At 39.0% G+C, this 27,323-nt stretch overlaps 3 protein-coding genes across 3 annotated transcripts in view; 1 reads left to right on the top strand and 2 right to left on the bottom strand.

Annotated features, from left to right (window-relative positions):
• Positions 1 to 27,323, bottom strand: part of LOC145436443 (uncharacterized) — a 512,022-nt gene that overhangs the window by 66,988 nt on the left and 417,711 nt on the right. The gene's annotated exons all lie outside the window — the stretch shown is intronic.
• Positions 9,959 to 12,043, bottom strand: LOC145439367 (uncharacterized). The gene is made up of 2 exons (XM_080316860.1): positions 11,853 to 12,043; positions 9,959 to 11,644 (listed from the first exon to the last, which is right to left on the bottom strand). The coding sequence occupies exons 1-2, from the start codon at positions 11,926 to 11,928 to the stop codon at positions 11,343 to 11,345; spliced, it is 378 nt and encodes a 125-aa protein (XP_080172986.1). The 5' UTR covers positions 11,929 to 12,043; the 3' UTR covers positions 9,959 to 11,342.
• Positions 21,909 to 25,613, top strand: LOC145449679 (uncharacterized). The gene is made up of 6 exons (XM_080328086.1): positions 21,909 to 22,599; positions 22,664 to 22,753; positions 23,801 to 23,830; positions 24,250 to 24,306; positions 24,372 to 24,428; positions 24,733 to 25,613. The coding sequence occupies exons 1-6, from the start codon at positions 22,269 to 22,271 to the stop codon at positions 24,933 to 24,935; spliced, it is 768 nt and encodes a 255-aa protein (XP_080184212.1). The 5' UTR covers positions 21,909 to 22,268; the 3' UTR covers positions 24,936 to 25,613.

The following is a 27,323-nucleotide window of genomic DNA, read 5'->3' on the forward strand; positions in this document are numbered from 1 at the left end:
CGAAACATTTCCCGGTTCGGTTCCAACAGAGCTAATCATACCAGTAATGTATGAAGTCGTCTGACTGAGGCCTGCGGCTGCGGAGCCACCATGATAGGAAATATGCGAGCATAGAGGGCAAGAAAATCAAGCAAACGTGGAGTAAAGCCAGTAATTGATACGAAAATTTTTGATTCCATGATGACATTGGCCAATTCTGACAAAATAGTGTAAAATATTGATCAATTGATTGTTGAAATGCTGGTCAAAGGCCCATGGGGGATGGGTGGAGCAGTTGCAGACGTGGACAATTTGAGTTCTTTTGCACATTCTCATCAGCTATTTGTTAATGATGTGCTGAAGGCTCCAGGTGTCAGAAGAATATCAATATCAATATTTGGTTAAACCATTGAAGGAAAGATCCCCTGCAAGGGAGCGGTGGAACCGAAATGAAGAAAGATTTCCTGCTGTGCCACTAACTATGCTACCAAGTGAAAGACTGCTCACTGTGTTTAGTACTATATACATCATCTATGGAAGACCACAGAAGTTCACTCCTAGGAGAAAGGGCCGAGAAATTGTGCTTCGTGAACTGTAATCTGCAACTGCTGGATAGGTGCTTTTAATACATTTTTATAGTTCCTTGATCATTTATTTCATGTTCAAGCATATCAATGGCTGTTAAGTTGTTGAAAGAAATGCTCTGAGGTGTTAAATATGGGCCTTGAGCTAGATTCCATATCTTTTGAATATCGGCTGAATATATCGGGGTTATCGGTGGAGGTACTGGATATCGGTCTTATCGGTATCGGCTCAGAAATCCAATATCGGTCGGGCTCTAGTTAGGACAATCATGTGATGACTCAGCACTTTTCGTTAGCAAAGTAGATTGATTTGTGTGTAAGATGTAAGGACCGTGACTAGAAAACATATGTACTCTGTTGTTGGGGTAGCTGATTTATTGCTATGACATGGGCATATCCTGCAGGTTTGTTGGTTTGTTTGTCTTACGAAAGATGACGCGACCTCGGTGTCGTAAATTTGTGTTAACTAAACTCGAATGGATACCGCAATTGTGCTGGACTTACACATGGGATTCACATACTGTACACATACAAACTTTTGTGTAAACAACTCTGATGTTTCTGTTAATACTAGTTCTGTGTTGAACTATTTGATTATTAAGATACATGAATAGCCATTCAGACAATAAAGTTCTTGAGGTATCGAAACAGTTTGAAAGCACCTCCAATCATTGTACAGATTCGTAGCATGGGAATATCGAGTGTTTTCGTGTGAGATGAATATATTTCATATGCCTTTGGTAAGAAATGAGTTGTGTGGGGTAATCATACACAACCTACAAAAGTTAAACTTGTCGCGTTTGATTGCCTACTTTTTATCGATGTCTTTGTGATGTTAAAAGACGGATGAGTTTACATTTACATATAGTAAGTGGAGAAACTCAAGTGATAAATTTTACTCGCTTGAAAATACCGATCAATGGAGTAACAGTATCAATATTAGTGGTATATTATTTTTCGTGATATGCAACCAATCTTCAAAGTATAACTTGTGAAAAATTTATCATGTCATAGAAAAGTCGGTTGTTACGAATTCGAAACAAATGTACTTCGATTATCACGACGATTGAAATTAATACCAACGCAGTATTTCGGAGGTGGATGTGTATCGTTTGGTATGTTCAGCAATCACTAAATGACAAAAATAGCAAACTGATGCAACCCGGTAGTTAAACGATACAGTTACAAGTTGGATGTAATCTTGATCTACAGATGACAGCTTGATGATGTAAAGCTCAACCACTCCAGTGTGTTTATTGCAAAGTATTTGACACAATCAAAATATTTAATGAAGACCTACAAATCGGTTTCATTACCAAGCGAGTGAAAATTGTTTTCTGCTGGGTGGATATGATTTGCATTTAGAAAAACGACATAGACCGATTAAGCGACGCTGTTTCATATCCGGCGAGTGAGTAAAATTTCTTTGGAGTTCGGTTTAGTGAGTTGCTAGGGATTCAATCACATACAAGTACCGTCTTTTAGTGACAGAGTCTTGTGATGGCATTTACTTTAGCGAATGACAACGGAAAAATTTTCGATTGCATTGTCGGTGTATGTGTTACACAAATAATTCTAGTACACCTAACTATAGGACACATTTGGCAAACGTCGTGCAAATTGTTTCTTTGTGATGGTATCGACTTTCAGCGACTTAGTTTCATGTCGGGAATTATTATTTGAGGGTTCAAAAAACAATTTCAATCAATACTACAAATGAACAACAATGCAAAACACGTTTAGTGAATTACAGTGTAGCAAGTACTTCCTTGATATTACCAGTGTTGCGCACTGGACATTTCTAGTTGAATTGGATGCGTCTAGCAAACATATCCCAATTTACTTTTGTAATGATCAAAGCCTCTCGCTATATTTTACATTTAGCGCGTTCTATAGAAAGTGTGAACGGATTTGAGTATTAATCGTGTACTTGGGGTAGTGCTTTGATATCAAAGAGATATTTTCACACTGTGTAATGTTTCAATTCTCTGTTACGAATACCGACAGTAACGACATTGATGTTAAATCCTCACTCTTGGTCATTGTAAGCGCATCCTCAGCATCACAACAGGTGGTATGGAAATCGAACGCATGAATACTTTTAGATGGGTGACACTAACAAGTTTATTACATCCGTGAAATACTCAGAAACACCGATTCGTGATTGTGTTAGGTAGATTCATCTTCTATATCTAGGGACACAAAGATTTCTTAACTTTGGTTACAGCTCATTCGTAACGAATTGTTGCGTGCAATCTAATAAAGCACAAGTCGAAGACGAATGATTTGATTTCAATGAACTAAAAAGTCCTTTTGTTTTGGTGTTGGGTTTAATACAATTTGTATGACTATAACGAATCCGATTCCAAAAGTGCAATGTTACATTTAACAAAAAGTTTGATGACTCGCATTCTGATATTGATAGATGTGTAGTGTAATATGATTAGTTTATAAAACCTCGGTAATGTGTTTTGCCATGTCTGTGTTCAACAAATATGTGATCAAGTCTTACCATTCGATATTAACTTTCGCAGTCGGTGTGAGCGAAAATTTATTGAAGTAACAATACCGACGTGTTCAATAATATTCTCCATCGATGCATTCGAATAATCCGTCAGCTGCAAGCGGATTTAAAACTCGATGCCGTTTTGTGTTTAACTCAAGTCAGTGGCTGCGTACGTGTTGATTTCAGGAATGATCATGACGTGTTGCCTGGGTAGATTAGTTAATGTGGTTGTAACTATGACCGTAAAGAGTTGCTGACATTCCAATATCTTTTTCGCGGTAATATATGGATTCACTTGTGGTTATTTACTTCTCAGTTATTGTTCAGACATTCAAATCTCGTATACTCAAAATAAAATATGTTTATGTCAAGTCGTATATGCACCGAGTAGTAATTACTTTGTGTTATAGATTAGTAACGACTTTTACAGTTGAATGAAAATTATCGTCATATGAATACAACCAGGATGAATTAATTCAAGTTTGCGAGTTGTAGTGATATAATCAAGTAAGTCAAAATCGATTAAACACTTGTGAATGTTGTTGCGAATAATTATTTTGAGTGTGGTAAGATATTAAAATATCTCTTTGACAAACGGAAAGCCGGATCGCAAAGAGTTGCAATGTTTCATTACTTGTTTCAAATCAATGTGCGTATAATATCGAAATGGGGCTGGGGGAAAAATGTAGTCATGTTTGTCAATCCTGTTTCAATTCACACTACCTCAAAGTCAAAATATTTCGCTTCGGATTACATCAATGTACCTATAGAACATCTCGCGAATGGATTCCGACATCGTGCTATAACTGGATCGCTATGTCTGATGCATTATCCTGTCAGCGACGTAGGGTTTTACAATTATTTCACACCTTTTCGAATAAGCGCCAACTTCGCAAAGGATTAGGGTTGGATCAGAAATAAGTGAGAATTTGTCGGTATTCGAATCACCGTCTGCGACGGTTCGGTTATTCGTTACTTATTAAATCTTACCGGCGAAATCCAGTTCTGTGACATACTGATTACCAAAATATTACATTGTGAACGATCGGTATGTATGTACCAGAAAATCGCGAGTGATCGCTATGTCTGAGGTGTTATCTTGTCAGCGAGCGCGGGATTTGCAACCTATTTCACACCTTTTTGAAGTGTTAGTTTGCGAACGCGGCTATTGTTGGTATTGGAATCGCCGTCTACGCCGGCTCCGTGACAAACTAATTACCAAAATATTACTTGTGCGTAATTCCTACCTTTGTAACATCAAACCACGAGAGATGGCTACTCTGATGTGTTATCTTGTGAGCGGTCGTAGGATTTTACAAATATTTCACACCTTTTTGGAGTGTTAGTATGTGAACGCGGCTATTGTTGGTATTCGAATCGCCGTCTACGCCGGCACTATGGTAAACTAATTACCAAAATATTATCTTGTAAGTGATTCCTAGATTTAGCAAACTATTTCACACCTTTTTTGCTGAAAGTACGACATGCCGCCCGCAGTCTATAACCGAAAGTACGAATCACCGCCGCGTCCATAAGAATAACGATATATCATTGTCGCACTCGCCGTAAACGTTGGGATTAACTCGAATCGGTCATATATAATAATTTGGGATATAAACACTACCTAAGGATCAATCACGTGACTATTTACTTGATACATATTCAACACCATGCGAGAGATGGCTATACCCGAAAGGGCGATTCATGACCACACCCATAAGAACACATGGCGAATCACCAGAGACCCCGTAAGAATACATGACAGGCGAGTCACCACCGCAGCCTATATCAAAAAAGGCGAATCACCACCACGAGTTTTCACGGCGAATTACGACCACGACCTATACCTGAAAGGGCGAATCACGACCGCACCCATGAGAACCAATGGCGAGTCACCGCCGAGAGGGGGGTCCAAAAAGGCGAGTCACCACCACAGTCTATACACAAAAGTATGATATGCGAAAGTACGACGTGCGAGAGATGCCTATACCTAAAAGTACGATGTGCGAGCGCACCCATAAGAACACATTACGATGTGCGACCGCGAGGGGGGGTCAAAAAGTACGATGTGCCACCACGAGTTTTCCATACGATGTGCGACCGCATCCATAAGAACCCCTGCCAGGTCACGACCGATCATACTAACTACTTCCGTATAACAATGAATGGATTATTATATAACAGTATATACACATATTTGCTTTCTACGTAATACGCACTGAAATTATGTAAGCCGCCGTTGATTTGTAATGATTCGATGAGGAAATCGTATTGTTTCAGTCCAAATGAAAGTTTCAAATCTTTGTCCGGTGTATGCGACGCAGGCCTACTCCTCGCCAGGCGGCAATATTCAAATTGCGTTTTAGTAAGCATTAAAGATCAATACACACATTTCTATTTGAAACTGGGTAGAGTGGTTTTTATTGTCATGTGGCGACATATAGTGGCATCAAGAGTGCATATATAATTGGGATAGGATACGTCGGTGATTCTAACAATCACACTACTATTATGAACACCGAATATATAGGCTATTTACATTGTGGATAAACTGTTACGTATTTATGGGCAAAGCAAAACCTGGTGATGTAATATTGACCAGTGGCGTTAGGAAATGCTACATTTATTGATATCATATCGAACTGTTTCCTGCTAACAAATGTTCAGTTTCTGTCAAAGTCCTTTTACAAATTAAAGTAAACGTTGTCTCCCAAAGACATCGGTTAAATATGTTAGGGTTGCCATACGTCCGGAATTTCCCGGACATTTTCGGAATTTCATTGTTCAAACTAGCGTCCGGGAGGAATTTCTAAAACATGCCAAATGTCCGGAATTTTGAAGACTTGACGTAGACTCATATTTTTTTCGTAAATCAGCCTAAAAACAATAGTTTTTGGTAATATTTATGCTGATGCATGATATTTTTCTTCGCGCTTGGCGCGATTTACCATCACATTTATTGAATTTAATTTGGTGAGGTGTGTTTGAAAAGTTAGGACCACTCAATAATAATTAAATATCTTGGCAGGAACGAAACAGCACTTCGTCAGGCCCCGCAAAAAACTAAGGTCTTGGGCTCCCATAGGGTGATAAATTGACCCTCCCCCCATCACGTTGTTCGCTTTTACCACGAAATTAGTTGTATTATTTAGTGAGCATGCGCCAAGCGCGAAAATTTTCAATAATTCATAATAAAATCGGTCAATAAGATCGGTAATTGCATATATATTGCTATCAATTTCTTGTCCTCTCTGCTCGCGTTATCAGATTTACCGGTAGAGCTGAGTGAGGTGTCTTGGAAACTGTAGGGCCCGTAAATAATAGGCTAATTAAACATCTTCAGGCGGACGGACCCGTCGGTATGACTTCGTTACATAATGTTATTTCGTGACCTCCGCTATATCAAAAAATATATAATCGAATAAATGTACTAAACTAAAAGACGCACACGATTTCAAATTGGTGTTTCTTTACTGGCATATCACATTTTCCTGCGGGGTGGTATTTGTCTTGTGAGGTTCAGATTGCTAAGATAGGAACATTCGGCGTCAGTTATTTGGGCGCCTGTGGACAATTAAACCTATACGTATCAGCATAAGCGCAGTTCTTTTCGGCCAAGGTTTTCTCGCTGCAGATCATTCTGGCACATTTATTGGAGTCGCATGTTACATGGCCTAAAACTTTATATCCTGGTGCTTCGTAGCGCGGTTATGGCCTACGCCGATATGCCCATTTCTATAAATCTTGCTTATTTTTTATCGGGTGAAGAGTACCCAATGATGAAGATACCTGACAACCTAATATCGCGCAAAGCGCGAAAAATTTTTGAAAAAGATGAATAAATTTTCAAAAAATACTTCATAATTTATGCTAATTCACGAATTAATTTTGGGTCCCTTCGAGCTCGCCCCCCCCCAATTGGGGGGTTTGGGGTGCGGCAGTTACGGTGCTGGGTGTTGTGCTATGTCGCCACAAGCCGTTAAAATCGGGTGAGGGTTACGCTACGAATTGTTGTAACGGTTACTGGTGATCTATTATATTCTGCGTTGAGTGTCAAATATATGACGATTAAATTAAGAAAACGTATAACTTGTCTTCCTGGAACTTGGAGAATAAATTTTGAAAAGGCGAAGGCTTGGTCCCATATAGTTCCGCCCGAATGGCAGTAGTGAAATTGACGTCCTACTAGTAGTTGACTGCTCAATAGTCAATACTCATGCCAAGTCGCCTTTTTCGTGAGTATTTGTTAACATATAGCCTACCGATAATTTTGTCAAGTAGTTTTAGAATTGATAGATTCAGCGATTGAAAGTGAAATCAGTTTAATGACCTATCAGACAAAACCTGCTGTAATCGCTTGGTATCACAAGATAAGTTGACTGGCTAAAGAGGTATTGAGTATTCCTTGTGAAAGAGCGTTCAGTTTTTGTGGAAATATGTTTGTTGATAGTAAAATATATTCTGTCATTCCACAAGTTCAGATCGGGGTTTCTCACACTATTTCACCCAATCCTTCCCTGGCCGCGAACCAGGTATCAACGCCCCCAAACCCGCGAAATGATCATTACCACATCGTTGTTTTGAGACTAAATTCGGCTTAAAGAAATTGCATAAAACATAGTGAGCATTAAAACTGCAACAGCAAGTATATCTCACCTTTGTTTGGTGCTGAATGTTCGGCACCGTTGGCGTGATGATGGTGTTGAATAATCTGGTTCCCAGCTATGACGTTTACCGAGCTATTTTCGAATGTTTGAGCAATTTTTCCCTCGGCTAATTTCGCAGATTTTGCAGAATCTGAGAAGAGTTCGACGTGTTAAGTCGGGTATAGGCTGTTCGGATGATAAATACAATTATGCTATCTCTCTATTCGGTCTTTCTGGTGCTTTCTCACTACGCCCAAAATCCCACGCCATGTAGTTTGATGTTCAATTTAATACAGCATTTCACATACCTCAAGCGAGTTTCACGCTATGACTTTCATAACGAAGAACGTAATTGGTCTCTGTCAGCTTAGTGAGTCCATTAGGCATCATCTAGTCCAGGGGTTCTCAACCTGCGGCCCGCAGACGTATATTTTGCGGCCCGCGACATCCTTCATCATCAACTGCTGACTGCATACTGCTGACACAGTATTGTTACATGTTAATCTAGCTTTAGATCCCTTATCGCACCGTCTCTTTGGTTTGATTACTCATTCTTTGAAGTGTTCTGGATCTCGATAAATGCTCGAGTTTAGATTGCTTTTGTTTTGAATCGGTTTATTTACGACTGGACTATGGTTCAAGAAATCCTGCAGCGTAATACATTTTTAAAGAGTGTTTCACTCACCGCGAATGGTTGGAAGCTTTGAACAGAAACAAGAACAAGTGACGGGAAATCAAACGTCGAAAACTGGGTTTGTAACTCTACGTGGAACAATGAATTTGCTTTCTCATATATATATGGAAAACCGATGGTTCATATATGTTCAAAAACAGTGTCGTAACGAAGCGTAGAAGCTTAAAATGATACTACGACAGTTTCTTCTGGAGTTATACATATCGCCTGATCTTAGAAAAAACGTTGCTAGCTAGGTGTCAAGCCCGGCAATCCATATTTTGAGGCATTGTTAAAATTACCGACGACGTTACTGACGCTGACGGAGCATCGTTTAAAATTGCTTGTTATATCTCTAAACCAAAGAAATCTGCTAGAAAAGATGTATTTCAATAAAACTTCAACATACTGTGCGAATATTCGCTGTTTCTGGAACTTAACAGCAATGAAACCATCACCTGACAAATTTTAAAGCTACAGTTGTCTGATTCAACCGAACCAAAAAAGTAACAGCAATGTTAGTCGATCTTTTATCGCATGTTCTAAAACACGTTTCCGCGTAGATTACTATAGCCTAGAATTGGACGAATCCACAGACTCCACATAGTAGCCTACATACAGTACATAGCTTAATATCTGGGTGCATTTTATCAGAGTGGAAATATTTGCAGAGGAAATGCTGGCAGGGAAAACGTGGGTAGGGGACCAGCAAAAACATCCACTTGACAAAGCTGACTTCTGTAGCTATTGGTGCAGGGCTCCAGTCACAGAAGGAAAGGAGAAGGGTTGATTGGTTTGCTCCGACATGACCCCGAATGCCAGATTTCTTCTCGTTTCACTGAGAACTCAAAGTTATAATGGCCTCTGAAACGAAGACGTTTCCCTAATTTTTATACTTGCTTGCTCACGCATTGAAACGGAGAGTTCGGTTCTCTGGTGGAAGGGTGCGAAGTTGCAAATACCGACTTGGCAACGAATGCAATGCACACTCCATGAAGGGATTGACTTGCGTCGCTGGAGGATACGTATTCTCACTAAACACAGCAACTGCAAACTTACGAACGCTGCTCATGAATGCTTTAGAACGCATACAATTGTACTAAATGCCCGTATACGACCTGTAAATAGGCTACAGCCTAAATTTAATTGCAGTCTACAAATACACGATAATAAGGTTCTGCGGCCCGCAGCGTCTTTTGCTGTGAAAATGCGACCCGTTGCACCAGGGAAGTTGAGAACCCCTGATCTCGTCTAAATAGCACCTCAATAGTGGTGTGTTGCATCATGCTCAGACTATTCAGAGGTGGTCAAAGTAGTCTCCGTCGCTACTCAAGTAGAAGTAGAAGTAACGCCGGAATTTCTACTCAAGTAGAAGTAGGATTGGTGGTTCACAAGTAAGTAAGTAAGTAGGTATTCTAGGCTTATTTTTGCCTACAAAACTGAAAACTGTCAAGTAGAAGTAGAAGTAGTCTAAAATCAAAACTACTTAAAAAGTAGTGTTAGTTGGAAAAATCTACTTCAAGTACTTCAAAAAGTAGAAGTACTTCGTTACTGACCACCTCTGGACAATATCACGCATTTCTCCGATTAGGCGACCACGCCGTCGGTGTTTTGGCTGGTTCTTGTAAATATTGGAAACTTTCTATTGTAGGTAAAAGTTTCTGCATGGTTTACCAGTCATATCCACCCTCCACTCGTTTCTACACATCCTGCTGTTAGGTTTTATATTGAAATGCCGAAACAGAAAGTTGTGAGGAATTACCCGGTTCAGTGAATCCATTAGGGGCCTTTCTGATGGAAACTTTATGTGGGATATGTAAATATTTGAACATGATTTCCTTCTTATTGCAATCCGGTTTAGTATATATTACAGTTAAAATCGTGAATTTAACCACTTAAAATTATCACACCGCAATTCACACAATATATTCACGGCCAAACCGTCAAAAAGTGAATGACTAAGGTCCCGAGTCTGTCAACGGCCATACTTTCAACCGCGCGCTTAAACGCCACATTTTGAGTTCGACTCCAACCTTACACCGTCCTCAAATACCATAGCCCGCCAAATATTACTCGAGGGAACGCTGAGAAAGCAATAAACATGGTCAAATACCACGTGCGCTACTTGAAAACATTTGCATGCCACTAGGTTTGTCCACGTAGGGTACCAAAGTTTCAGAAACACTGCCTTACATGAAAAACTTCATTAGCATGAATCTTGGTTAGTTGAAATACTGATAAGCGAAAATCGAGATTTTCCACGAACTTCTTGGCTTTTTTAATTCGACTTCACGCGTAATCTCTACGGTTATCATATACATGCGTTGATGAGACTCATTGCTGCTAATCCATGTATCACCCCTGTATTCTTCTTATAATTAGCTCAGCATTTATTGTCACTTATTGGGACTTGGGCGGAGATAATAAAGTTCGCGGATGCGGGAGAATGCTAATCCTATGAATAAATACTTCTAATCGCGACGAGTAAAGTTGGCGAAGGTTACGCAAGATGGTTGGTCGAGGTGTCCCGAGTTTTCAATCAAGTGGCGTTATCTGCCGCATCATAATGCGAAAACGCGTTATAGGCTGGAAAGTGTCAATTTGTTGAATGAAACAGCAGCCTGCTGAAAACTATACTGCTATACTACTATACTGTAGAATTATCATCACCGCGAAATGAAAGTCGTGTCCAATTTGTACGGTACAGCTAAGAAACGGATTATAGAATATTGATATCGCTCTGCAATAGCGGGTACATAATTCGTTGATTGTTTAGTGAAGAAATTACCCTCTAGGAGATAATCGGCACGGTCATTATCGGGAATAATTGTGCGTATAGGAATGGTTCGCAGTGTACGTCGTTTTTATAGTTGGTTATCTATAGTTTGTTCCGGCCAAACGCAGAGCTTATTGGAGTTTCCAATCATTGTATTGATATCATTGGTTCCGGCTTTTTAAATCATGAGATTAACACTGACTTTTCTGCGCTGCGATCGACTGGTTTCCTTAATCCTGGGTTGATAAATTCTGACGACCGCGATAACCGACTTCATTGATCCAACTTTATAATCTCTGACCTTAGAGTTGAATAAACGGTCATTACACAAACCTTCGTGTACGTCACTGGCTTCTCCCTCCGTGTTGATTATATCGCGAACACCATTGATTTGGAGGATCTGATCTCCAGCCACCACGTTGACTGTGCTATTTATGAAACTTTGTTCCACATTGTCACCTTCAGCCAACGTTGCGGCTCCTAGTACAAACATGATTGTTGTTATGCGCGCAAGGATAAGGAAGATGGCATAATAACAAAATACGGTATATTGAAAACCTTTCCATCTCTTATTGGCCAATATTTAGTTATGGCTTGTTTTGCATTCGGATCAAGATTCAATGATTACACATTGCTAATATTAATATTGATGTTGAGTATGCATTCCAATATGACGTGCATTACTAACCGCATGTCTGGGCAGATATTGGTGCAGACATTGCATCGGACACAGCAGAGCTTTGATCTTGATCCTTTGCCGACATGGTATTAATCACTTGATACTAAATTACTGGCGTGTGATACAATACTAAAAATAAACGGATAGGAAATACAGAATATCATTAATTTTATCTGTGTAACAGTTCGATACTAAGAATTCCGATGCATATAAAAATATTTCAGAATATTCATTAGAATTCGAAGTTGTACACATCCCCGTACCCAAAAAATGCGTAACTCCATAAATCCTCTGGCTGAAATGTAGTTGTAGTTTTCCGGCCAAAATAAAATTAGTAACTATTCGGTAATGAGACACAATCCTGCTTAAGTTGACCACGATAAAGAGCAGGGCTGTGGAGTCGGAGTCGGTGCAGTCGGAGTCGGAGTTTGGCTAATTTTCTCTTGATGGAGTCGGAGTCGGAGTCATGGGTAAAATACTGACTGGAGTCGGAGTCGGAGTTTGTGAAAATGACCCTGACTTCGACTCCGACTCCGACTCCAACTTATCAATCATGAAAACAATTGCTTTCAAAGGATTTTCAATAGAATTTTTATGTACCACCAATCGTTGTTATTAATAATCATACAGATCAGGTGCGGCCAACTCGTGTCACGCAGGCCAAATGTGGCCCTCGAGAAGGTTTTGTGTGGTCTGCGAGGTGATTCCCGAAATTATTTATAACATCAGGTAAAATTGCAAGGCCAACCAAAATTTGATCATCCTGACCGCGAAATTTGATGATGACTAAGACATCAGCCAGCTCTGACACATTGGCGTATCCGGGGACCAGCCACATTTATCGCAGATCTTCGTATATGACCAATTGACCGTAAAGTAGAATATTTCGTAACAGATTTATTTGACTTGAAATTTTTTTCGGTACTTCGCATGATTTATTGTCACTGGATTTCTTGCATTCAATATTGGAGCCCCCTTCTGAAAATTATAAATACATATTATATACAGAATTGAGTCTAACTATATTCGCAATTAGTAGATAACGTGTCGTCCAACATGCGGCTTAGCTTGTGCACTCGCAGCGAGATCGTCGTCGACGAAATATTTGCACAAAATGATAGAGGCATATTCACCGAAACCGTCGATATTGCTATGTCTAACGTCGAATAATTCTGTCCTAGCCAAATAAGCCCAGTTGTATACAGATGCGACCCCCAATATCTGTTAGTAACATATTTATTGATAGAATTCTGTCATTACCTTGGAAAAAATTTCGCGCTTCGCGCGATTAGGGCATGACTACACACTGCACAGTTTCATGACATAATTGTTATCAATTTTAGAGCGTAGTTATATAAATCTTGTTTGCAATGTTACGTAATTCGGTTCGCTTCTATTGGATGACTAAAAAAGGTTATCAACATTCCAGTTGCCCACGCAATGGTTCGTAAATCTCACGTGTTCCTTTGGCCGGAAAAGTCGGCCACCCTGATATCGATAAAATTAGACATTATTGCAAATTACAATTCAGTTGCATAGAGGAAGAAAATCGTAATATGCATTTTCGCGATGCAGTAAAAATTGATGCTACTTATGGAATTATACCATGATACTGTGGCAGAGCAAATGCATCGACTGGTTTTGTAAAATTATAAAATTGAGGTAAATGTAACCAAACGATGCTTCCCACTTGACAAAATTAAAAATATTTGAAGTGTAGCTTATAGCTGTTAGGGGCGAACAAATGATTAGAAAAGACTGAAGGTCTTAGTCCTTGAATACTTGACTAAGTACATGTAGACTAGACATAGGCTATGGTATTTGACTACTTACTGTATTTCATTTATGACCAATGTCTATTAGTAGTAAGAGTATGTGTGCTTGTAATCAGTATAGTGTGTAATTAGAAAATTATTAAATTCAATCTCTGTATTAGTTTCTGACTCATACACATGTGTAAGAGCTACTATTGGATTTTTTATCTACATTTTGAATATACAGGATTAGATATATGTCATATTTAATGATTCATACATATTAGGATATTAGCGAGTCCATGTTATAAAAACTTATAAAATATGACAAAGGGTGGATATTTAGCAAATCATTCTTTCATGATAATTGCATAGTGGATAATTCGAGCTGTGTCACATTGAAACAATTTTCCATGCCACCGTTGATCACATGTTTGCATATGTTTAATGGTTGTATGATAGTCATTTAACCGACAGTGTGGCATATAGGTTTCGAAGTAAATTGGTAATACTGTTGGAGTCGGAGTCGGTACGTTTAAAGACTCAAGAGTCGGAGTCGGTATATTGAAAATGTGTGGAGTCGGAGTCGGAGCCGGAGTCGGTGGTAAAATTTACCGACTCCATACAGCCCTGATAGAGAGCTGTGGTCACGAGCGTGAAAAATGTCATCATGTCAAGTCTTCTCAAGATATTCCATATGAGATTACCAATATGCAAATTTTAAAACAAATGATTGTGAAAATCCTGATCGTGAAGCAATTAATGAGCTTACGTGTACTATTTCTGCTCGATGCCGGTCTTTGCGGTAGCCACTTAAACTTGTACTTGAATAGAAATTGAAGTCGTTACTTTAATTCCATTTGATTTTTAACGAGGACTATTCTGAGCACTTTTAATCAACGACGAAACTTCGTGAACTTTATCCCAATATTATGACAGATTACGCGGACAAACATCTCTAAAGTGGTTACATCTTGAGCCATACTGACATTCTTAAAGTACGCTGCTCACTGACAAGACCGGTACAAATATTTGATCAACAACACGAATGGAGTATCGAGATTGACAGTGTTGAGTTTCCGTCATATGCCTCACGCAATATACGACGTATACGCGGAAAAAAGCGTCAATCTACCTTACGTAACAATCTTAATATTTTTCACAGCACGGAAAATAAAGACATTCTATGAGCTATATAATAGGTTCACCACACTTTCACCAAATCATAACAGTTAGTTTACCGAGATAGAAACCAGCTGATTTTGAATTACTCTCTGCACATGTTGTGTTGACTAAAGAACGCAATCACTTTTGATAGACCCTCGAATTACCTGCTTTTTTACCTTACTTTGGTGCTGTTGACTTGAAAAATAAGATAAAAAGGTCGTCACTGATTCGAATCCCAAATGACTCTCACGAACGTCCACATTGCCTAACGTCCACAAGGATAGGCTTAATGATTCAAGTAAAGATCTAATAATTTAAAAGTTTATTGACGAACGTGTTTAAGTGGATAATATTTATTTGCGAAAATGTCCTTTCAATTGGAATAATACAAAATGTATTCCGATATCAATATTTAAAATGCATTTCTTCACCTGAATACTGCGTTAAGACGAACGGTATTGGTAATGGTCGAAGGAAGTCTGATAACTGATAATGACGAAACGTGACTTATCTACGAAGGGGCTGTGTTCAACAATGCCCAAATTGCCCATGTTTTACACATATTAGTGTTACTTCGATTTTTCGGTGATTCATTTTATTGAGTGACAAAATTCTAAAAAATTGGATGTAATTGAACTCTTTTTGTTGCAAGCCCATTTTACTCTATGTTTCATGCAGTCGTGAAACAATGACATAGTCGCGACCCTCGCCTCCAGTATATGATGTTATAATAGCGAGAGACGCTATCGATTCCTAGTTGTGCATATTCTGTTTATTTAATAGGTCGAAGAATAAATTATTGGTATTGACGTGAATTTTGATGAGTTGATACTTTACATTGTGAAATTTGTAAATGGAAATCGAAGTTTTTTTCTTCTAATTTTGTGATGGCACGAGCGCAATACCGGTACCCTATACAGCCCCCGTTCGAACGAATGCAACGTAATTGTCTAATAAATGGGACATCGACCTTCATTTCGTCATACTGAGTAGAGTGCAAACATATGCTGTGTTTCCAGACTGCACAGTTACGTTTGGTGTTTGCAAGATCGCGAGTGAAACGTGTTCAACCGCAAAGCAATTAATTTTGGATTTGTTAGTCGCGTAAGCATTTGGTTTATGCCATTTCGAGACAGGTACCAACTTTACAGACGAATAGGTTTAAATTATTCTTGATTCTAACAGTTTATATCTCAATTTTCACAACAAAAAGTGCGTGAGAAAAAACCAGAATTTAATTATGAATGTCCCTTCGTAAATTATTTGTGTGGTTCGGAGTCATTTCAGGATTGGGTATGAAAGGCAAGCAGACACACTGACGAAATATGTGGATTACATAAGTAGTCGCCACGCGGATCGGATATTTGGTAGCATTTTACACCCAGATCTTAAACCATAGATATATCGCGAACGTTCGCCTTTTGTATGCCAACCCCCAAATCAACCATAGTAGGCTTCCACACTAAAAGAAGAGTCTGAATTTTCGGAATATACTTTAATCTTAACAATCGAAATGATTGAATTTTAAAATCCTATCACTCGCTGTATCACGGTGACATCAATGTCGTGGTGCTGCATTTGCATATGAATGACTAATCGAGAAAGTTTGTGTAGTTTACGAAGACGTATATTTATACCGTGGCTTTGACGATTTTCACTCTATTTAAATGGTGCATGCGACGGTCCGTGGACATATGAGCATGAGCATGCGACATTACAGCATGTGAAACCTCGGCATGCAACAATTTGGCATGCGACACATGAGCATGTGGGTTTAATTACGGGTTAGGGGTAGGTTAGGGTTGGATTTATGGTTGGGTTGGGTTAGGGTTAGGCTTTAGGTTAGGTTAGGCTAGGTCAGGTTAGGTTAGGCTATGTTTCGGGTTAGGGTAAGTTTTTGGGTTATACAGTCACATGCTGAAGTGACGCATGCTGATGTGTTCCATGCTGAACTGTCGTTTTCCATTGTGTCGCATGCTCATATGTCGGGCAACCGCACGCGACACCGGGAAATATATCACATGTGGCTGTACTGTTAGGCTTTTCAACAATAACTTTTTTTCCGGATTCCAGGGATTCGCCGATCAAATTGTTGGTTGGCCTAAAAAAGATGCACAACAAATTTGGCTCAATTTCAACCAGCCGACGCCGCGTCAGAACCAAATGAAAATTTTGAATTTATTGATTTTGTTTTTAATTTGACTATCAACCCAATGTAATTGTTAAGTTGTATACAAAACGAAGCGAAAGAAATTTGACGCAATTCCTACCCGTAGAAGCGAAGGTATTGTATAGTTCTCATCAATAATTCAGGGATTTCCCACCACCGTTGCTACTTTTCCGAATACAAAACTTTCAACTGCAGAAACTTCGCTTATACCGGTTGGAAGTGACCAAAAATGATTTTTCTAGTTATACATCGTTCTCTTTTGCAGCGGAAAAAAATTCATGGGGTTGACAGTTAAATTTGAACAAAAAAATTAATAATTTTAAAACTTTAAATTGGCTCTGCCGCGGCATCGCATTCGGCTGGTTGGAATGGAGTCAAATTTGGTGTAAAACCGTTATCATGCATTTAATTTTGAACTGCACAGTGTACGACATGCACCTAACTAATGCCAAACAGATTATCGTTCATAATGCGCATTCCGATATATATTTGAATTTCATTCGATAAAGTGGGAAGGGAATAGTAGTTTCGGCGATAAAGTTGACGTACGCAACTGAGAGATCCCATGTGAATATTACCTAATATTATACGGAATTTCAGTACAAGTTGGTAAAATATGACTTCTTCAATGGAACAGCCGAGGTTCGTGGTGATCTAAAGTCTCTAAAATACCAAGGGCTGAGGTAAAAGTGTTCGCTTACTGATCCGTATAATTTAGTGTTGCCATATTTTTGTTTCACAAATTCTGGACGCTCTTCAGCGCCCACTAGCGAATTTCAAAAAGAGGTGTTAGCACATTGTCGATCAATATGACGTCACACCAGCAACGCTTTGTCTATCGACTAGAGGCGGTCACGATCCGATTCAGGAGTATGTGGTTGCGTATTGTAAGTTGTAAACTGGGCCGAAGACCCTGAATTGTGTCAATAATATTGGTTCTTCCATATATTACTATATAATTTTGATCCTCTCTCCGCCCACATGATCAGAGTTAGCGGTAGAGCTGGTGGGGATGATGGCTTCGAAAATGCAAGGAGCGTAATTGTACATCGTTAAGTCATGTTCATGTCACGCCGATAAGAGAACTTATCAGCCGAATTCCGGTGCGCAATGCACCACTGAGCTATATAAACACCGCACATCCAGTCGTTTCCAACCTGTTATCGTCGCGACTCAATTTCTAATTTGAAAATGTGCTGTGGCCTAGCTCAAAATTTTATAAGCTGGTTACTAATTAAAGGTCGGCACATTTTACCAGACTGACTCACTTACTCACGGCCTATTTTGGAAGCTAATTACGTTCAACGTTTTCGCGAACCCCAGAATAAAGGCAAACTACCCACAGGTTTAGAACCACCATCGTTGAATAAAGCATCCAAACGGCCTGCCCTAAACCGACTCTATGAATATACCGTTATCTTGTAATTGCGATTACAGTCAGACTTCTTTTTTTAAATAAATGTTATTCAATATTTATTTTTGATCGCCGTTTTTGCAAGGGGGGTAGTCCCCGAATTGAAACCAATACTTGTACTTAATCGCGCGCAGCGTGAAGAAAAATTTCATGTAGTATAAATCTGCCCAAAAATAATCTTGTTTATGTTGATTTACGAAAAAATTATTAGCTTACTTCAAGCATTCAAAATTCCGGCCATTTATGCATATTTTAGAAATTCCTCCCGTACGCAGTTTTTACAGTGAAATTCCGGACATGTCCGGGAAAATCCGGACGTATGGCACCCCTAGTATAATTCTAAAAGTCTATTTCCGAAACTTGAGACTTCCTCTCGATTGGGATCGTACACACATATCTGTTTACCTCGAACCGACACATTTAGAAAGGTAACTTTGATCACGAATAAAAAAACTAATGAGTCTGTTTACAGCCATAAAGGTATTACGAATCACTCGATGTTCCAGTAATTTCGAATAAAACTGTTGATCCAGTCATCAACAATGTAAAAAGTCGTATAGCATGATATCCTAGAGAGGCACATTTATTGCTGTTTGCCAACGATCAGCCCGTACAAGGTGTACATATTACGAACGAGGAAGTGTGGTACATATTTGAACCGACCGCATCATCCATACTATTCGAGACTGGCCTTTCGCATATGATTCTGTTTAATATATTATATACATATATAATGTTCATTTGGTCACCAGGGTTGATAGTATTTTAGATAAAACACAATGATATGGTGACGATTGCCTGTTGAAAACCTACACGTCTGGACGATCGATATTGTGGTGTTGAAGTTCGTTGCGCACTTTTGCGCACAGCGAAACCCAGCAACTTTCCGTTTGGGCACCATTTAGCTGAGCCGACTCTAAGCCTATCTCTATGTTTCACTCTAACCACCTTTCATTGAGATGAGTCGAGTATAGACATCCTACATGGAGACCGAGCCCTCTCCGTGTTTTTAACTTGTTAGCGTTTATTAAAAAGGGTTGTTCAACCTCGTCAAACTCTAGTGATTATGCCCATGTAAGATCCCAGCTCAATCACAGAATGGTAGCGTATGAAGTTGTGAGTAAAAATATATTACAAGCATTGCGACATGGACGTGTATTTCGCATATATTTCATGCAATACTGCTCGTAAAACCTCTCCTGAACGATTACAACCACAGGAGGAAGAAGGAAATCTGATATCCAGCCCGCTGTGACTCATCTTCTCATTGGCAATGCACCTTCACTACTTTAGGTACCGTGTTTGCTGATAAGTAGGCTACTGTCACCCAGAAAACGCATAACTTAACGTAGGCTCCTCAAATGCGAAGTAATATTAGGTTGTTCACCCAATCAACAGTTTCTCAATATGATGGTCGAGTACTTAATCGGCAGACTTTTATATCGGTTGTTCACCAACTGGTATTTATTATCTAGCAAACATTTCCAACTATAATGAGAATACGAGAACGACCAAGCGATTTTTTGTTGCCGGTAATTCCGATCAAAAAGAAATGAAGCGTCCCTGAACAACTAGTCATTTTGCTTAGTTTTGTTATACTTTGCAAAATCTCATGAATTACACAAATTCTTGAAAAATGTGTAACAATATTTCTCTCAGAGCTGTAATTCCATTTGGAGTCTTGAGTGTTGACAAAATTTTTACTATACTTTGCGAATGCTGTGGTCGGTTTGTCATCTTAACGTCGACATAAAAGTAAGTGACATGATATTTAGGCGGATCATCTCATTTAAGTAACAATTATATTCAAAGACTTTATTTTCGGGGCCTATGCCTAGCTATTTGTCACTCAAGTATTGGTAATTATGCTATATATATTCCCATAAAATCGACCAAAAAATTCTATAGGAGACCTCATTCAGGGCCGACAAACATAGCCCGCGTTTTCAGGAAATGATCACTAATAGCCTGGCATGGCAGGATGGCGCGTAGCTTATATATCAAAGCAGTAAACTAATTTTTTTTATGTTTCTACGTGACACTAAGCAGGTATCGTGAAAAATACTTAACAATGTAGCATAGTGTACTTCGGTTGCACCCCACACAATCACATTGCGACAACTGCGTGGGTCGCCATGATATTTGCTCGTACCAATTCACATAATTTACATTCTCGTGGGTAAGTTGCTCGATTTATGTCTAGTACACCCTGTCCAAACAAATGCCTCATACCGAGCACATCGAATTTTAGTGCTCATAAATATTACGCTGTCAACAAATCGTCTGTTTGCAAACTTTGCAGTGACATGTGATGTTTGCGACATCCAACGATATGTATCTCCGCACGACATAGGTAATATTCACTAGCAAATACCATTGGAATTTACTATTCCTGTAAGCGGGTGGTTAATACCATTTCGTGACAGGCACTAACGGTGCAGTAGAAAACGTACAAACAATTCTTGAATATGACTGATCATAGCTCACTTTTCACAACATACAACACGCAAGATGAACAGCGATTTAAACCTTAAACCTCATCTCTAAAACCACTTTTAGGGTGAGGACTAGGGTTGGTACGAAACTGCGAACCCCTAAAAGGTTCTTGTTCGTGCAAATGCGAGCCTTTTTGTAAGGTTCTGTGTGAATGCTAACGCGAACCTATGACCTCACGTGACGTCATAATGATAATTCCAACCCTACATTTTAGTAAAGTGATATATTAATGTTCATTGGACACGATACCTAGCGACGAATCAGGCTATATTATGCCACAATGCTGAAGTAAATGCTGACTTTAAACGTCATGAAATGTATCACTTGCAGCGATCAAATGCTAAAATAATCCCTTAAAATCAATATCTTCCGTCGCTTTGCCAACAATTTCAACGAGAACTTGTAAAGTTAGATAAGCTCACTTGTCAACGGTCTAGACCTGACCTGAAAATGCATTCGGCACTGACAATTGCTACATGGATATTGAGCAGAGTGTTCTATACTCACTACTGAGATCACCCCGTAAATAAGGTATAGAATAGCCGACACCCCAACTGCACGGATTTGGTTGTTATGATAAAATAAACATAATAAATCAAGATAGATCCTGTATGCCTGCAAAATTTGTTTGCATTAAACAACAATGTATTCTTTATATCAATCTCATATAGTGGTTGAACAGGCATCATTCGCTGACTACCGAGATGTAATATTGTAGGTTATTTCGTTCTTGATGTACCAGTTACCAATAGATTTTGGAACCCAAAGAGGGTTTTTGCACGTTTGTGTCTAGATGCGAACCTCGATCATTTACAGATTCGTTTTAACAAAACAACCTGGGTAGCTACTACCCAACGAACATGTTGGTAATGACCCGAATTTTGGATCAAAATGTTACCAATTTCAAGTGCCTGTCACCGCAGCTACTTAGCGATGAAAACACGTTTGTGCTAAAGCGAATCGTAAACTCTTAAATCAGTAGCAGTTATACAGTATATACAGCGTCTTGAAAAGCCCAGAGAAAGAGAGAGCCGAACTCCCGAAAGATGGCATCAATAGACTAAGGGTGGAGGCCAAAAATATAGATCAAATAAAAGATCTGGCGATTTTGCACGTTGCTGGATTTTCTGCGGACCAGAAAGGTAGATTAGTAAGATTCTGCCAGAACGGACTGAGTATAGACTGCTGCTTCTTGATCCTGGATTAAAGTCTGGATTAGGGTACACAAGCATTGCAATTTGGCGACGTTTGCAGTAGTTAGGACGATGTAGATTTGATTTGCTCATAGATTCGTTGTAAAGACAGTGTTGATAGCATGTTGGCGACATGACGTTACCGGTACTCAATTGTGCTTCACTTTATTGACTGATTATCGTGTTATTACAGGTTTTATAGATTGTGTCTTCCATAATTACATCAAAACTATGGCAGAAAAGAAGTTTAATCGTACTGTGAACTTCACTCCATCCGAAAAAACTCTTTTAGCCCATTTGATCAATGAAATACCAGCTATTGAATGCAAGAAAACGGACAAAACATCAGTTGCCAAAAAAAACATCGGTTGGCAGCAATTGACCAAGCAATTCAATGCTAGCTCATCAAACATGGCACGTTCAGAGCAACAATTGAGGGTTGCTTGGAAAAACATGAAAAAAAGTGCCAAAGCTGAAAATGCTAGAAGACGTGTTGAACATTTTAAAACCGGAGGGGGTACTGCGGATATAATATCTGACCCATTGAATGTATTGGTTGAAGGTAATCTTGCCAATATTTATTATTTCAATAATATGGCGCTTTTCAGTAACTTATTGTTTTGCAGCTGTAATACCAGCACAAATACAGCCACTCGAGCATAATTTCGACAGTGATTCCACCATACTGACTGTGGTTCCTACAGAACAGCAATCATGTAAGTTTTAACCTGAGAAAGTAATGAGTAACTTGTTCGACACATGAACTATATCAAGAAGGTTTCCCTATGATGTGTAATGGGTTGGTCATCAGGCTGTGTTATTTTTGGCATATGCCAGAAACACCAATAACAGCTTATTTCTGGCACTTTTCAGATTTTATTTTTGGCAATTTTGGCATCGCCATGAATTCATATTTATATAATCGAATTAGCCATGCAAATTGCTTCAGTTTGGTCTTTCTTATAAAAAGGAAGTCACAAAGCATGCAGTATCCACACTCCGCCATCAAACAGCAAGATTTAAATCCGAATTGAAAACGATGTTGGAGACCAAATTTTTCCGATACAAAACCGAGTGCTTCAGCAATATTTATTCTCAATAGTCGATTCACTATGCGTATGACATTACCGGCATTGACATAGTTCACAATACTCACATTAACAAATAAAAAATGTTCAACTAGCAGCCGTCAATACCCAACCAATGATTAGAAATTATGAGGAAATTTAATAATCAATATAATATGAAAAATCATCCATCCAGCAATGCAAAAATAGGAAATGACGGCATGTGGTGCGTATAGCTCTGGAGGCCTTTTTCACAGACAGTGTTATTTTTTGCATATGCTATTTTTATCATTTTGAAATTTTTATTTTTGACAGTTTTGGCATTTAGTTCCCGAAATGCCAAAAGTAACACGGCCTAGTCATATTTAAGCCTTCTAGAAGTGGTGCATGTATCGAAGAAGTACCAATTAACGACCAATTTTTCATATATTTTCTCTATTTCACTGGGAACCGATTCACCGTTATGTCAATAACTGAATTTATGCACTTGGTAGTATCAGTTGCGGTATACAAAATCGATTCGAATATGACAAAGGATTATAATATTGATTTGAAATTTGGCAACAAAGTGCTACAGTGGTAAAGTTAGGCATGTATATATCTGTAGATGTATTTCGATCATATGAGTATCCATACTTTTTTGTACATATTTCTTTAATAGTCAAAGACTATAATCATAATATTATATTTTTGCAGTCTTACCATCATCTCCTCTGCAAGATACAGGTAAGCTCATATTTTATAATTGACAAAACATTGAATTTCGAATTGGAATCTTTGTAACTGTGTTACAGGAGAACCTTCTACGTGTATTCAAGAGTCGCAAGGTATAATTTTAAGAGAGTGAATATTTTAGATTATTTGACAGCTATACTCAACGTCATAAACTACCTGGACTCTACCACAACATAGTTCATTATTTTACTAGAGTTGCGGCAATATTGGTCGCCATCTCGACTTTACTTACATATTTCTGCAATTAAATATAACATAATATGAAGCTCTTGCCGACATTAATGCCAATCAAGTAGAAAATATGTCGGCATTGTCTATTGGCGACATTGACAAAATAGATACACCCTGTGTAGACAATGGATTCTAGATACTCAAATCTTTCCAAAATATGCAACACATTTTTTAAGAAGACATCCACGTGGAATCACAGTCAACATGCGCCACCCAGGCCAATGATGCACCATCTGGTATGTGACTCGTATTCATTGGGATTTCAAATTGAGTCGCTATTTTAAAAGTTATATCCTTGCAGTTTCTACCAGAGAGTCGAACTTTCATCACCCTACCACAAGCATCGATGATTCGTCAGGTAAACAATTCCTGCTTTTGTAGTGTTCTTCTAGTGAATTAAGCAAGTTGTAAGGTGAAAAAATGCCATGAAGATTGTCGATGACGACTAGAATGCACCTAGTTATAATGACTAGAGACTGACCGATTATTGGTTCATCGCTCAAATCGAATCAATGCCACACTTTGAAACAGATATTGATATCAGCCATTAGAGGAAAGACAGATCAGCCAACAAGGCAAGGAGAATTTCCAAATGATTTTTTTTGTGATTGGCTTCCTAATACAAGTTTAATTTGAGTTGATATGAACTTCTTTCAATTCAGAAAAAAAATCCAAACCTCGTAAAAGAAGCTGCGATGAGCTGAGAAGTAAACTGATGGAGTCCAAGATTGAGGAGCTCAAAGAAAGAAAAGGCATGAGAGACGAAGAAAGATATTTCAGAAAGCAAGAATTCGAAATGCATATGGAGGAGCATGCGATGAAAATGGAGAAATATAGATTAGAACTTGAAAAATTGAGGGATTAGTGACATCTGTAATGCAATATTTCTTTGTTAAAGTGTTTCATTGTGCTTTCCTGTCAAGTTTTGTAAATAGCCGAATACGCATTTTCTGAAATACAACATTTCTTTAAAATATTTCATTGTGCCTGCCAGCCAAGTGTTCCTCGCCTTATAGGTATCATCGACAGTGTGTATTTTCTGTAATGCAACATTTCTTTATAATATTTCATTGTGCCTGCCTGCCAAGTGTCCCTCGCCTTATAGGCATCATAGACGGTGCGCATTTTCTGAAATGCAACATTGCTTTGTAATTATTTCATTGTGCCTGCCTGCCAAGTCTTCCTCGCCTTATAGGTGTTATCGACGGTGCAATCATTTCGTTCTCTTTATTGTTTTTACACCACCAAGGTTTACTGCACATGTTCGTTCAAATTTTCAAAATAAACATGATTATTAGAAATATGTGTTGATCATATTTTCACGGTAGGCTATTGCGTCAGTGGATCCAACTTCCAATGTTATATCCGTAGCTTCCTCGGGAGTAACTGCAATATCAGGAACTGGCTGATTGGTTTTTGTGGCCAAATTGTGCAAGCATACTGTCGCAATGATTGCTGGGATGGTGTTTTCGATTTGCATTCGCATAGGATTTAGCAACATCTGGAAACGCTGTTTGAGAACGCCAAAGCATTGCTCGATCAGCACGCGGGTCTTTGAGTGCATATAGTTGTATTTTTTTTTCTTTCGCTGTCTGTGGATTGGTTAATGGAGTCATCAGGTATATTTTTAGAGCATAGCCTCTGTCTCCCAGCAAAATCCCATTGTATTTTTTCTGGTCGAGCTCGTATTTTAATCTGGAGTTAGAAAAAATTCTTGAGTCATGAGTACTCCCTGGCCATCGCACAACAGCATTAGTCACTATTCTCTTGGCATTGCAGACCATTTGACAGTTCAAAGAAAAATATCCTTTCCTGCAACGATAAACTTCTGGTGCAGAGCCACCCGGGGACTTTATTGGGATATGGGTACCATCAATGCAACCAATGACATTTGGAACTCCACCTATGTCAAAGAAATCACTCTTTGTTTGTAACGAATCATCCAATGGTGGGATAAATTTTTCTCTATTCTCTGATAGTGCCCGAGAAATGCAGTGGATGCTTCGGCGTGCGGTTGTCCGGCTTACACCAATCAAGTCAGCATCTGTTTGTTGAAAATGACCCGTAGCAAAAAATCGGAGAGCACAGATTAATTGCATCATGGGGTGCAGAGCGTGGCACCGTACATCCAACCGTGGGCTGTCTTTAATCATGTCCAATAGAATTAACGTAGCTCCCTTGGAAAATCTGTAGCGGTCAACGAATTCATTTTCTGAGTATTTTACAAATGGGTCCGATATGTCTGCCAAGTAATGCCTGGGCACAACAATTGCATTCTCGTCGTCCGAACTGTCGTCTACGATGTCCAAAATATCCATACTACAGACAGTAATAACAACAGTACCAGTTTGCAATGCCGTCCTTAGAACTTATAACTGTGAATTAGCTACAGAGTAATATGCAGTAAAGCTGCAAAGTAGCATAAAATCAATTGCAGAAGTCTACCTAGGAAACGACGTCATTCATAGCACATGATCAAAGCCGACGCCATTTCCAACCAGCATTGCCGAAGCAATATTTACTACGAAGTCGATGGGTTGACATGGCAACCTTCCACGGATCACTACATTTTGCGTCATTTTGACGCAATAGCGTCCTACATCCAGGATTTGTAGATCTACTAACTTCGCACGAACATCCAATGTTTTGGCGTGCGGATCATCTACTTCTAAATCGAGAGATCTTGGAACTCGCAGATCAGGGTTGTAATGACTCGAGTCATGACTCGACTCGAGTCAGACTCGAGTCACGATTTTTTTATGACTCGACTTGACTCGAGTCATTTTCTTGAAATGGTAAAATGACTCGACTCGACTCCAGTCAATATTTGGATTGACTCGACTTGTACTCGAGTCATTACGCATGACTCGACCCAAGTCATTGACTCGGCTTATTTTATATGACTTGAAGATGAAGAAATTTGCGAATCATAATGGCTAGATCAACGCATCCGACGAATTCTGCCGACATCGCTATTTGTCGCCACTGCTTTCGTTGCACTTGTCTGATATCAGATATGCCGCCGTAAAAACAACAGAAAATGATACATAGTAGCAATGCATTGTACAAAATCGTCCAGTGATGAAGAGGTAATAGATCCTCCGCAATTAAAGTACTCAAGACTTTTCAATTATACAAGCAAACAATTGAATCAAAGTTAAATTAGAGCCAATGAAATGACTCAGATGGTGAAGAGACTGATAAGCTCATGTGTAGATTTGAAGGCGATGATTCTTTGCATTTTTCGGCGACT

This window comes from Botryllus schlosseri, chromosome 1 (assembly GCF_051294905.1).
Source record: "Botryllus schlosseri isolate E-star chromosome 1, Bs_hap1, whole genome shotgun sequence".
Lineage (NCBI taxonomy): Eukaryota > Metazoa > Chordata > Ascidiacea > Stolidobranchia > Styelidae > Botryllus > Botryllus schlosseri.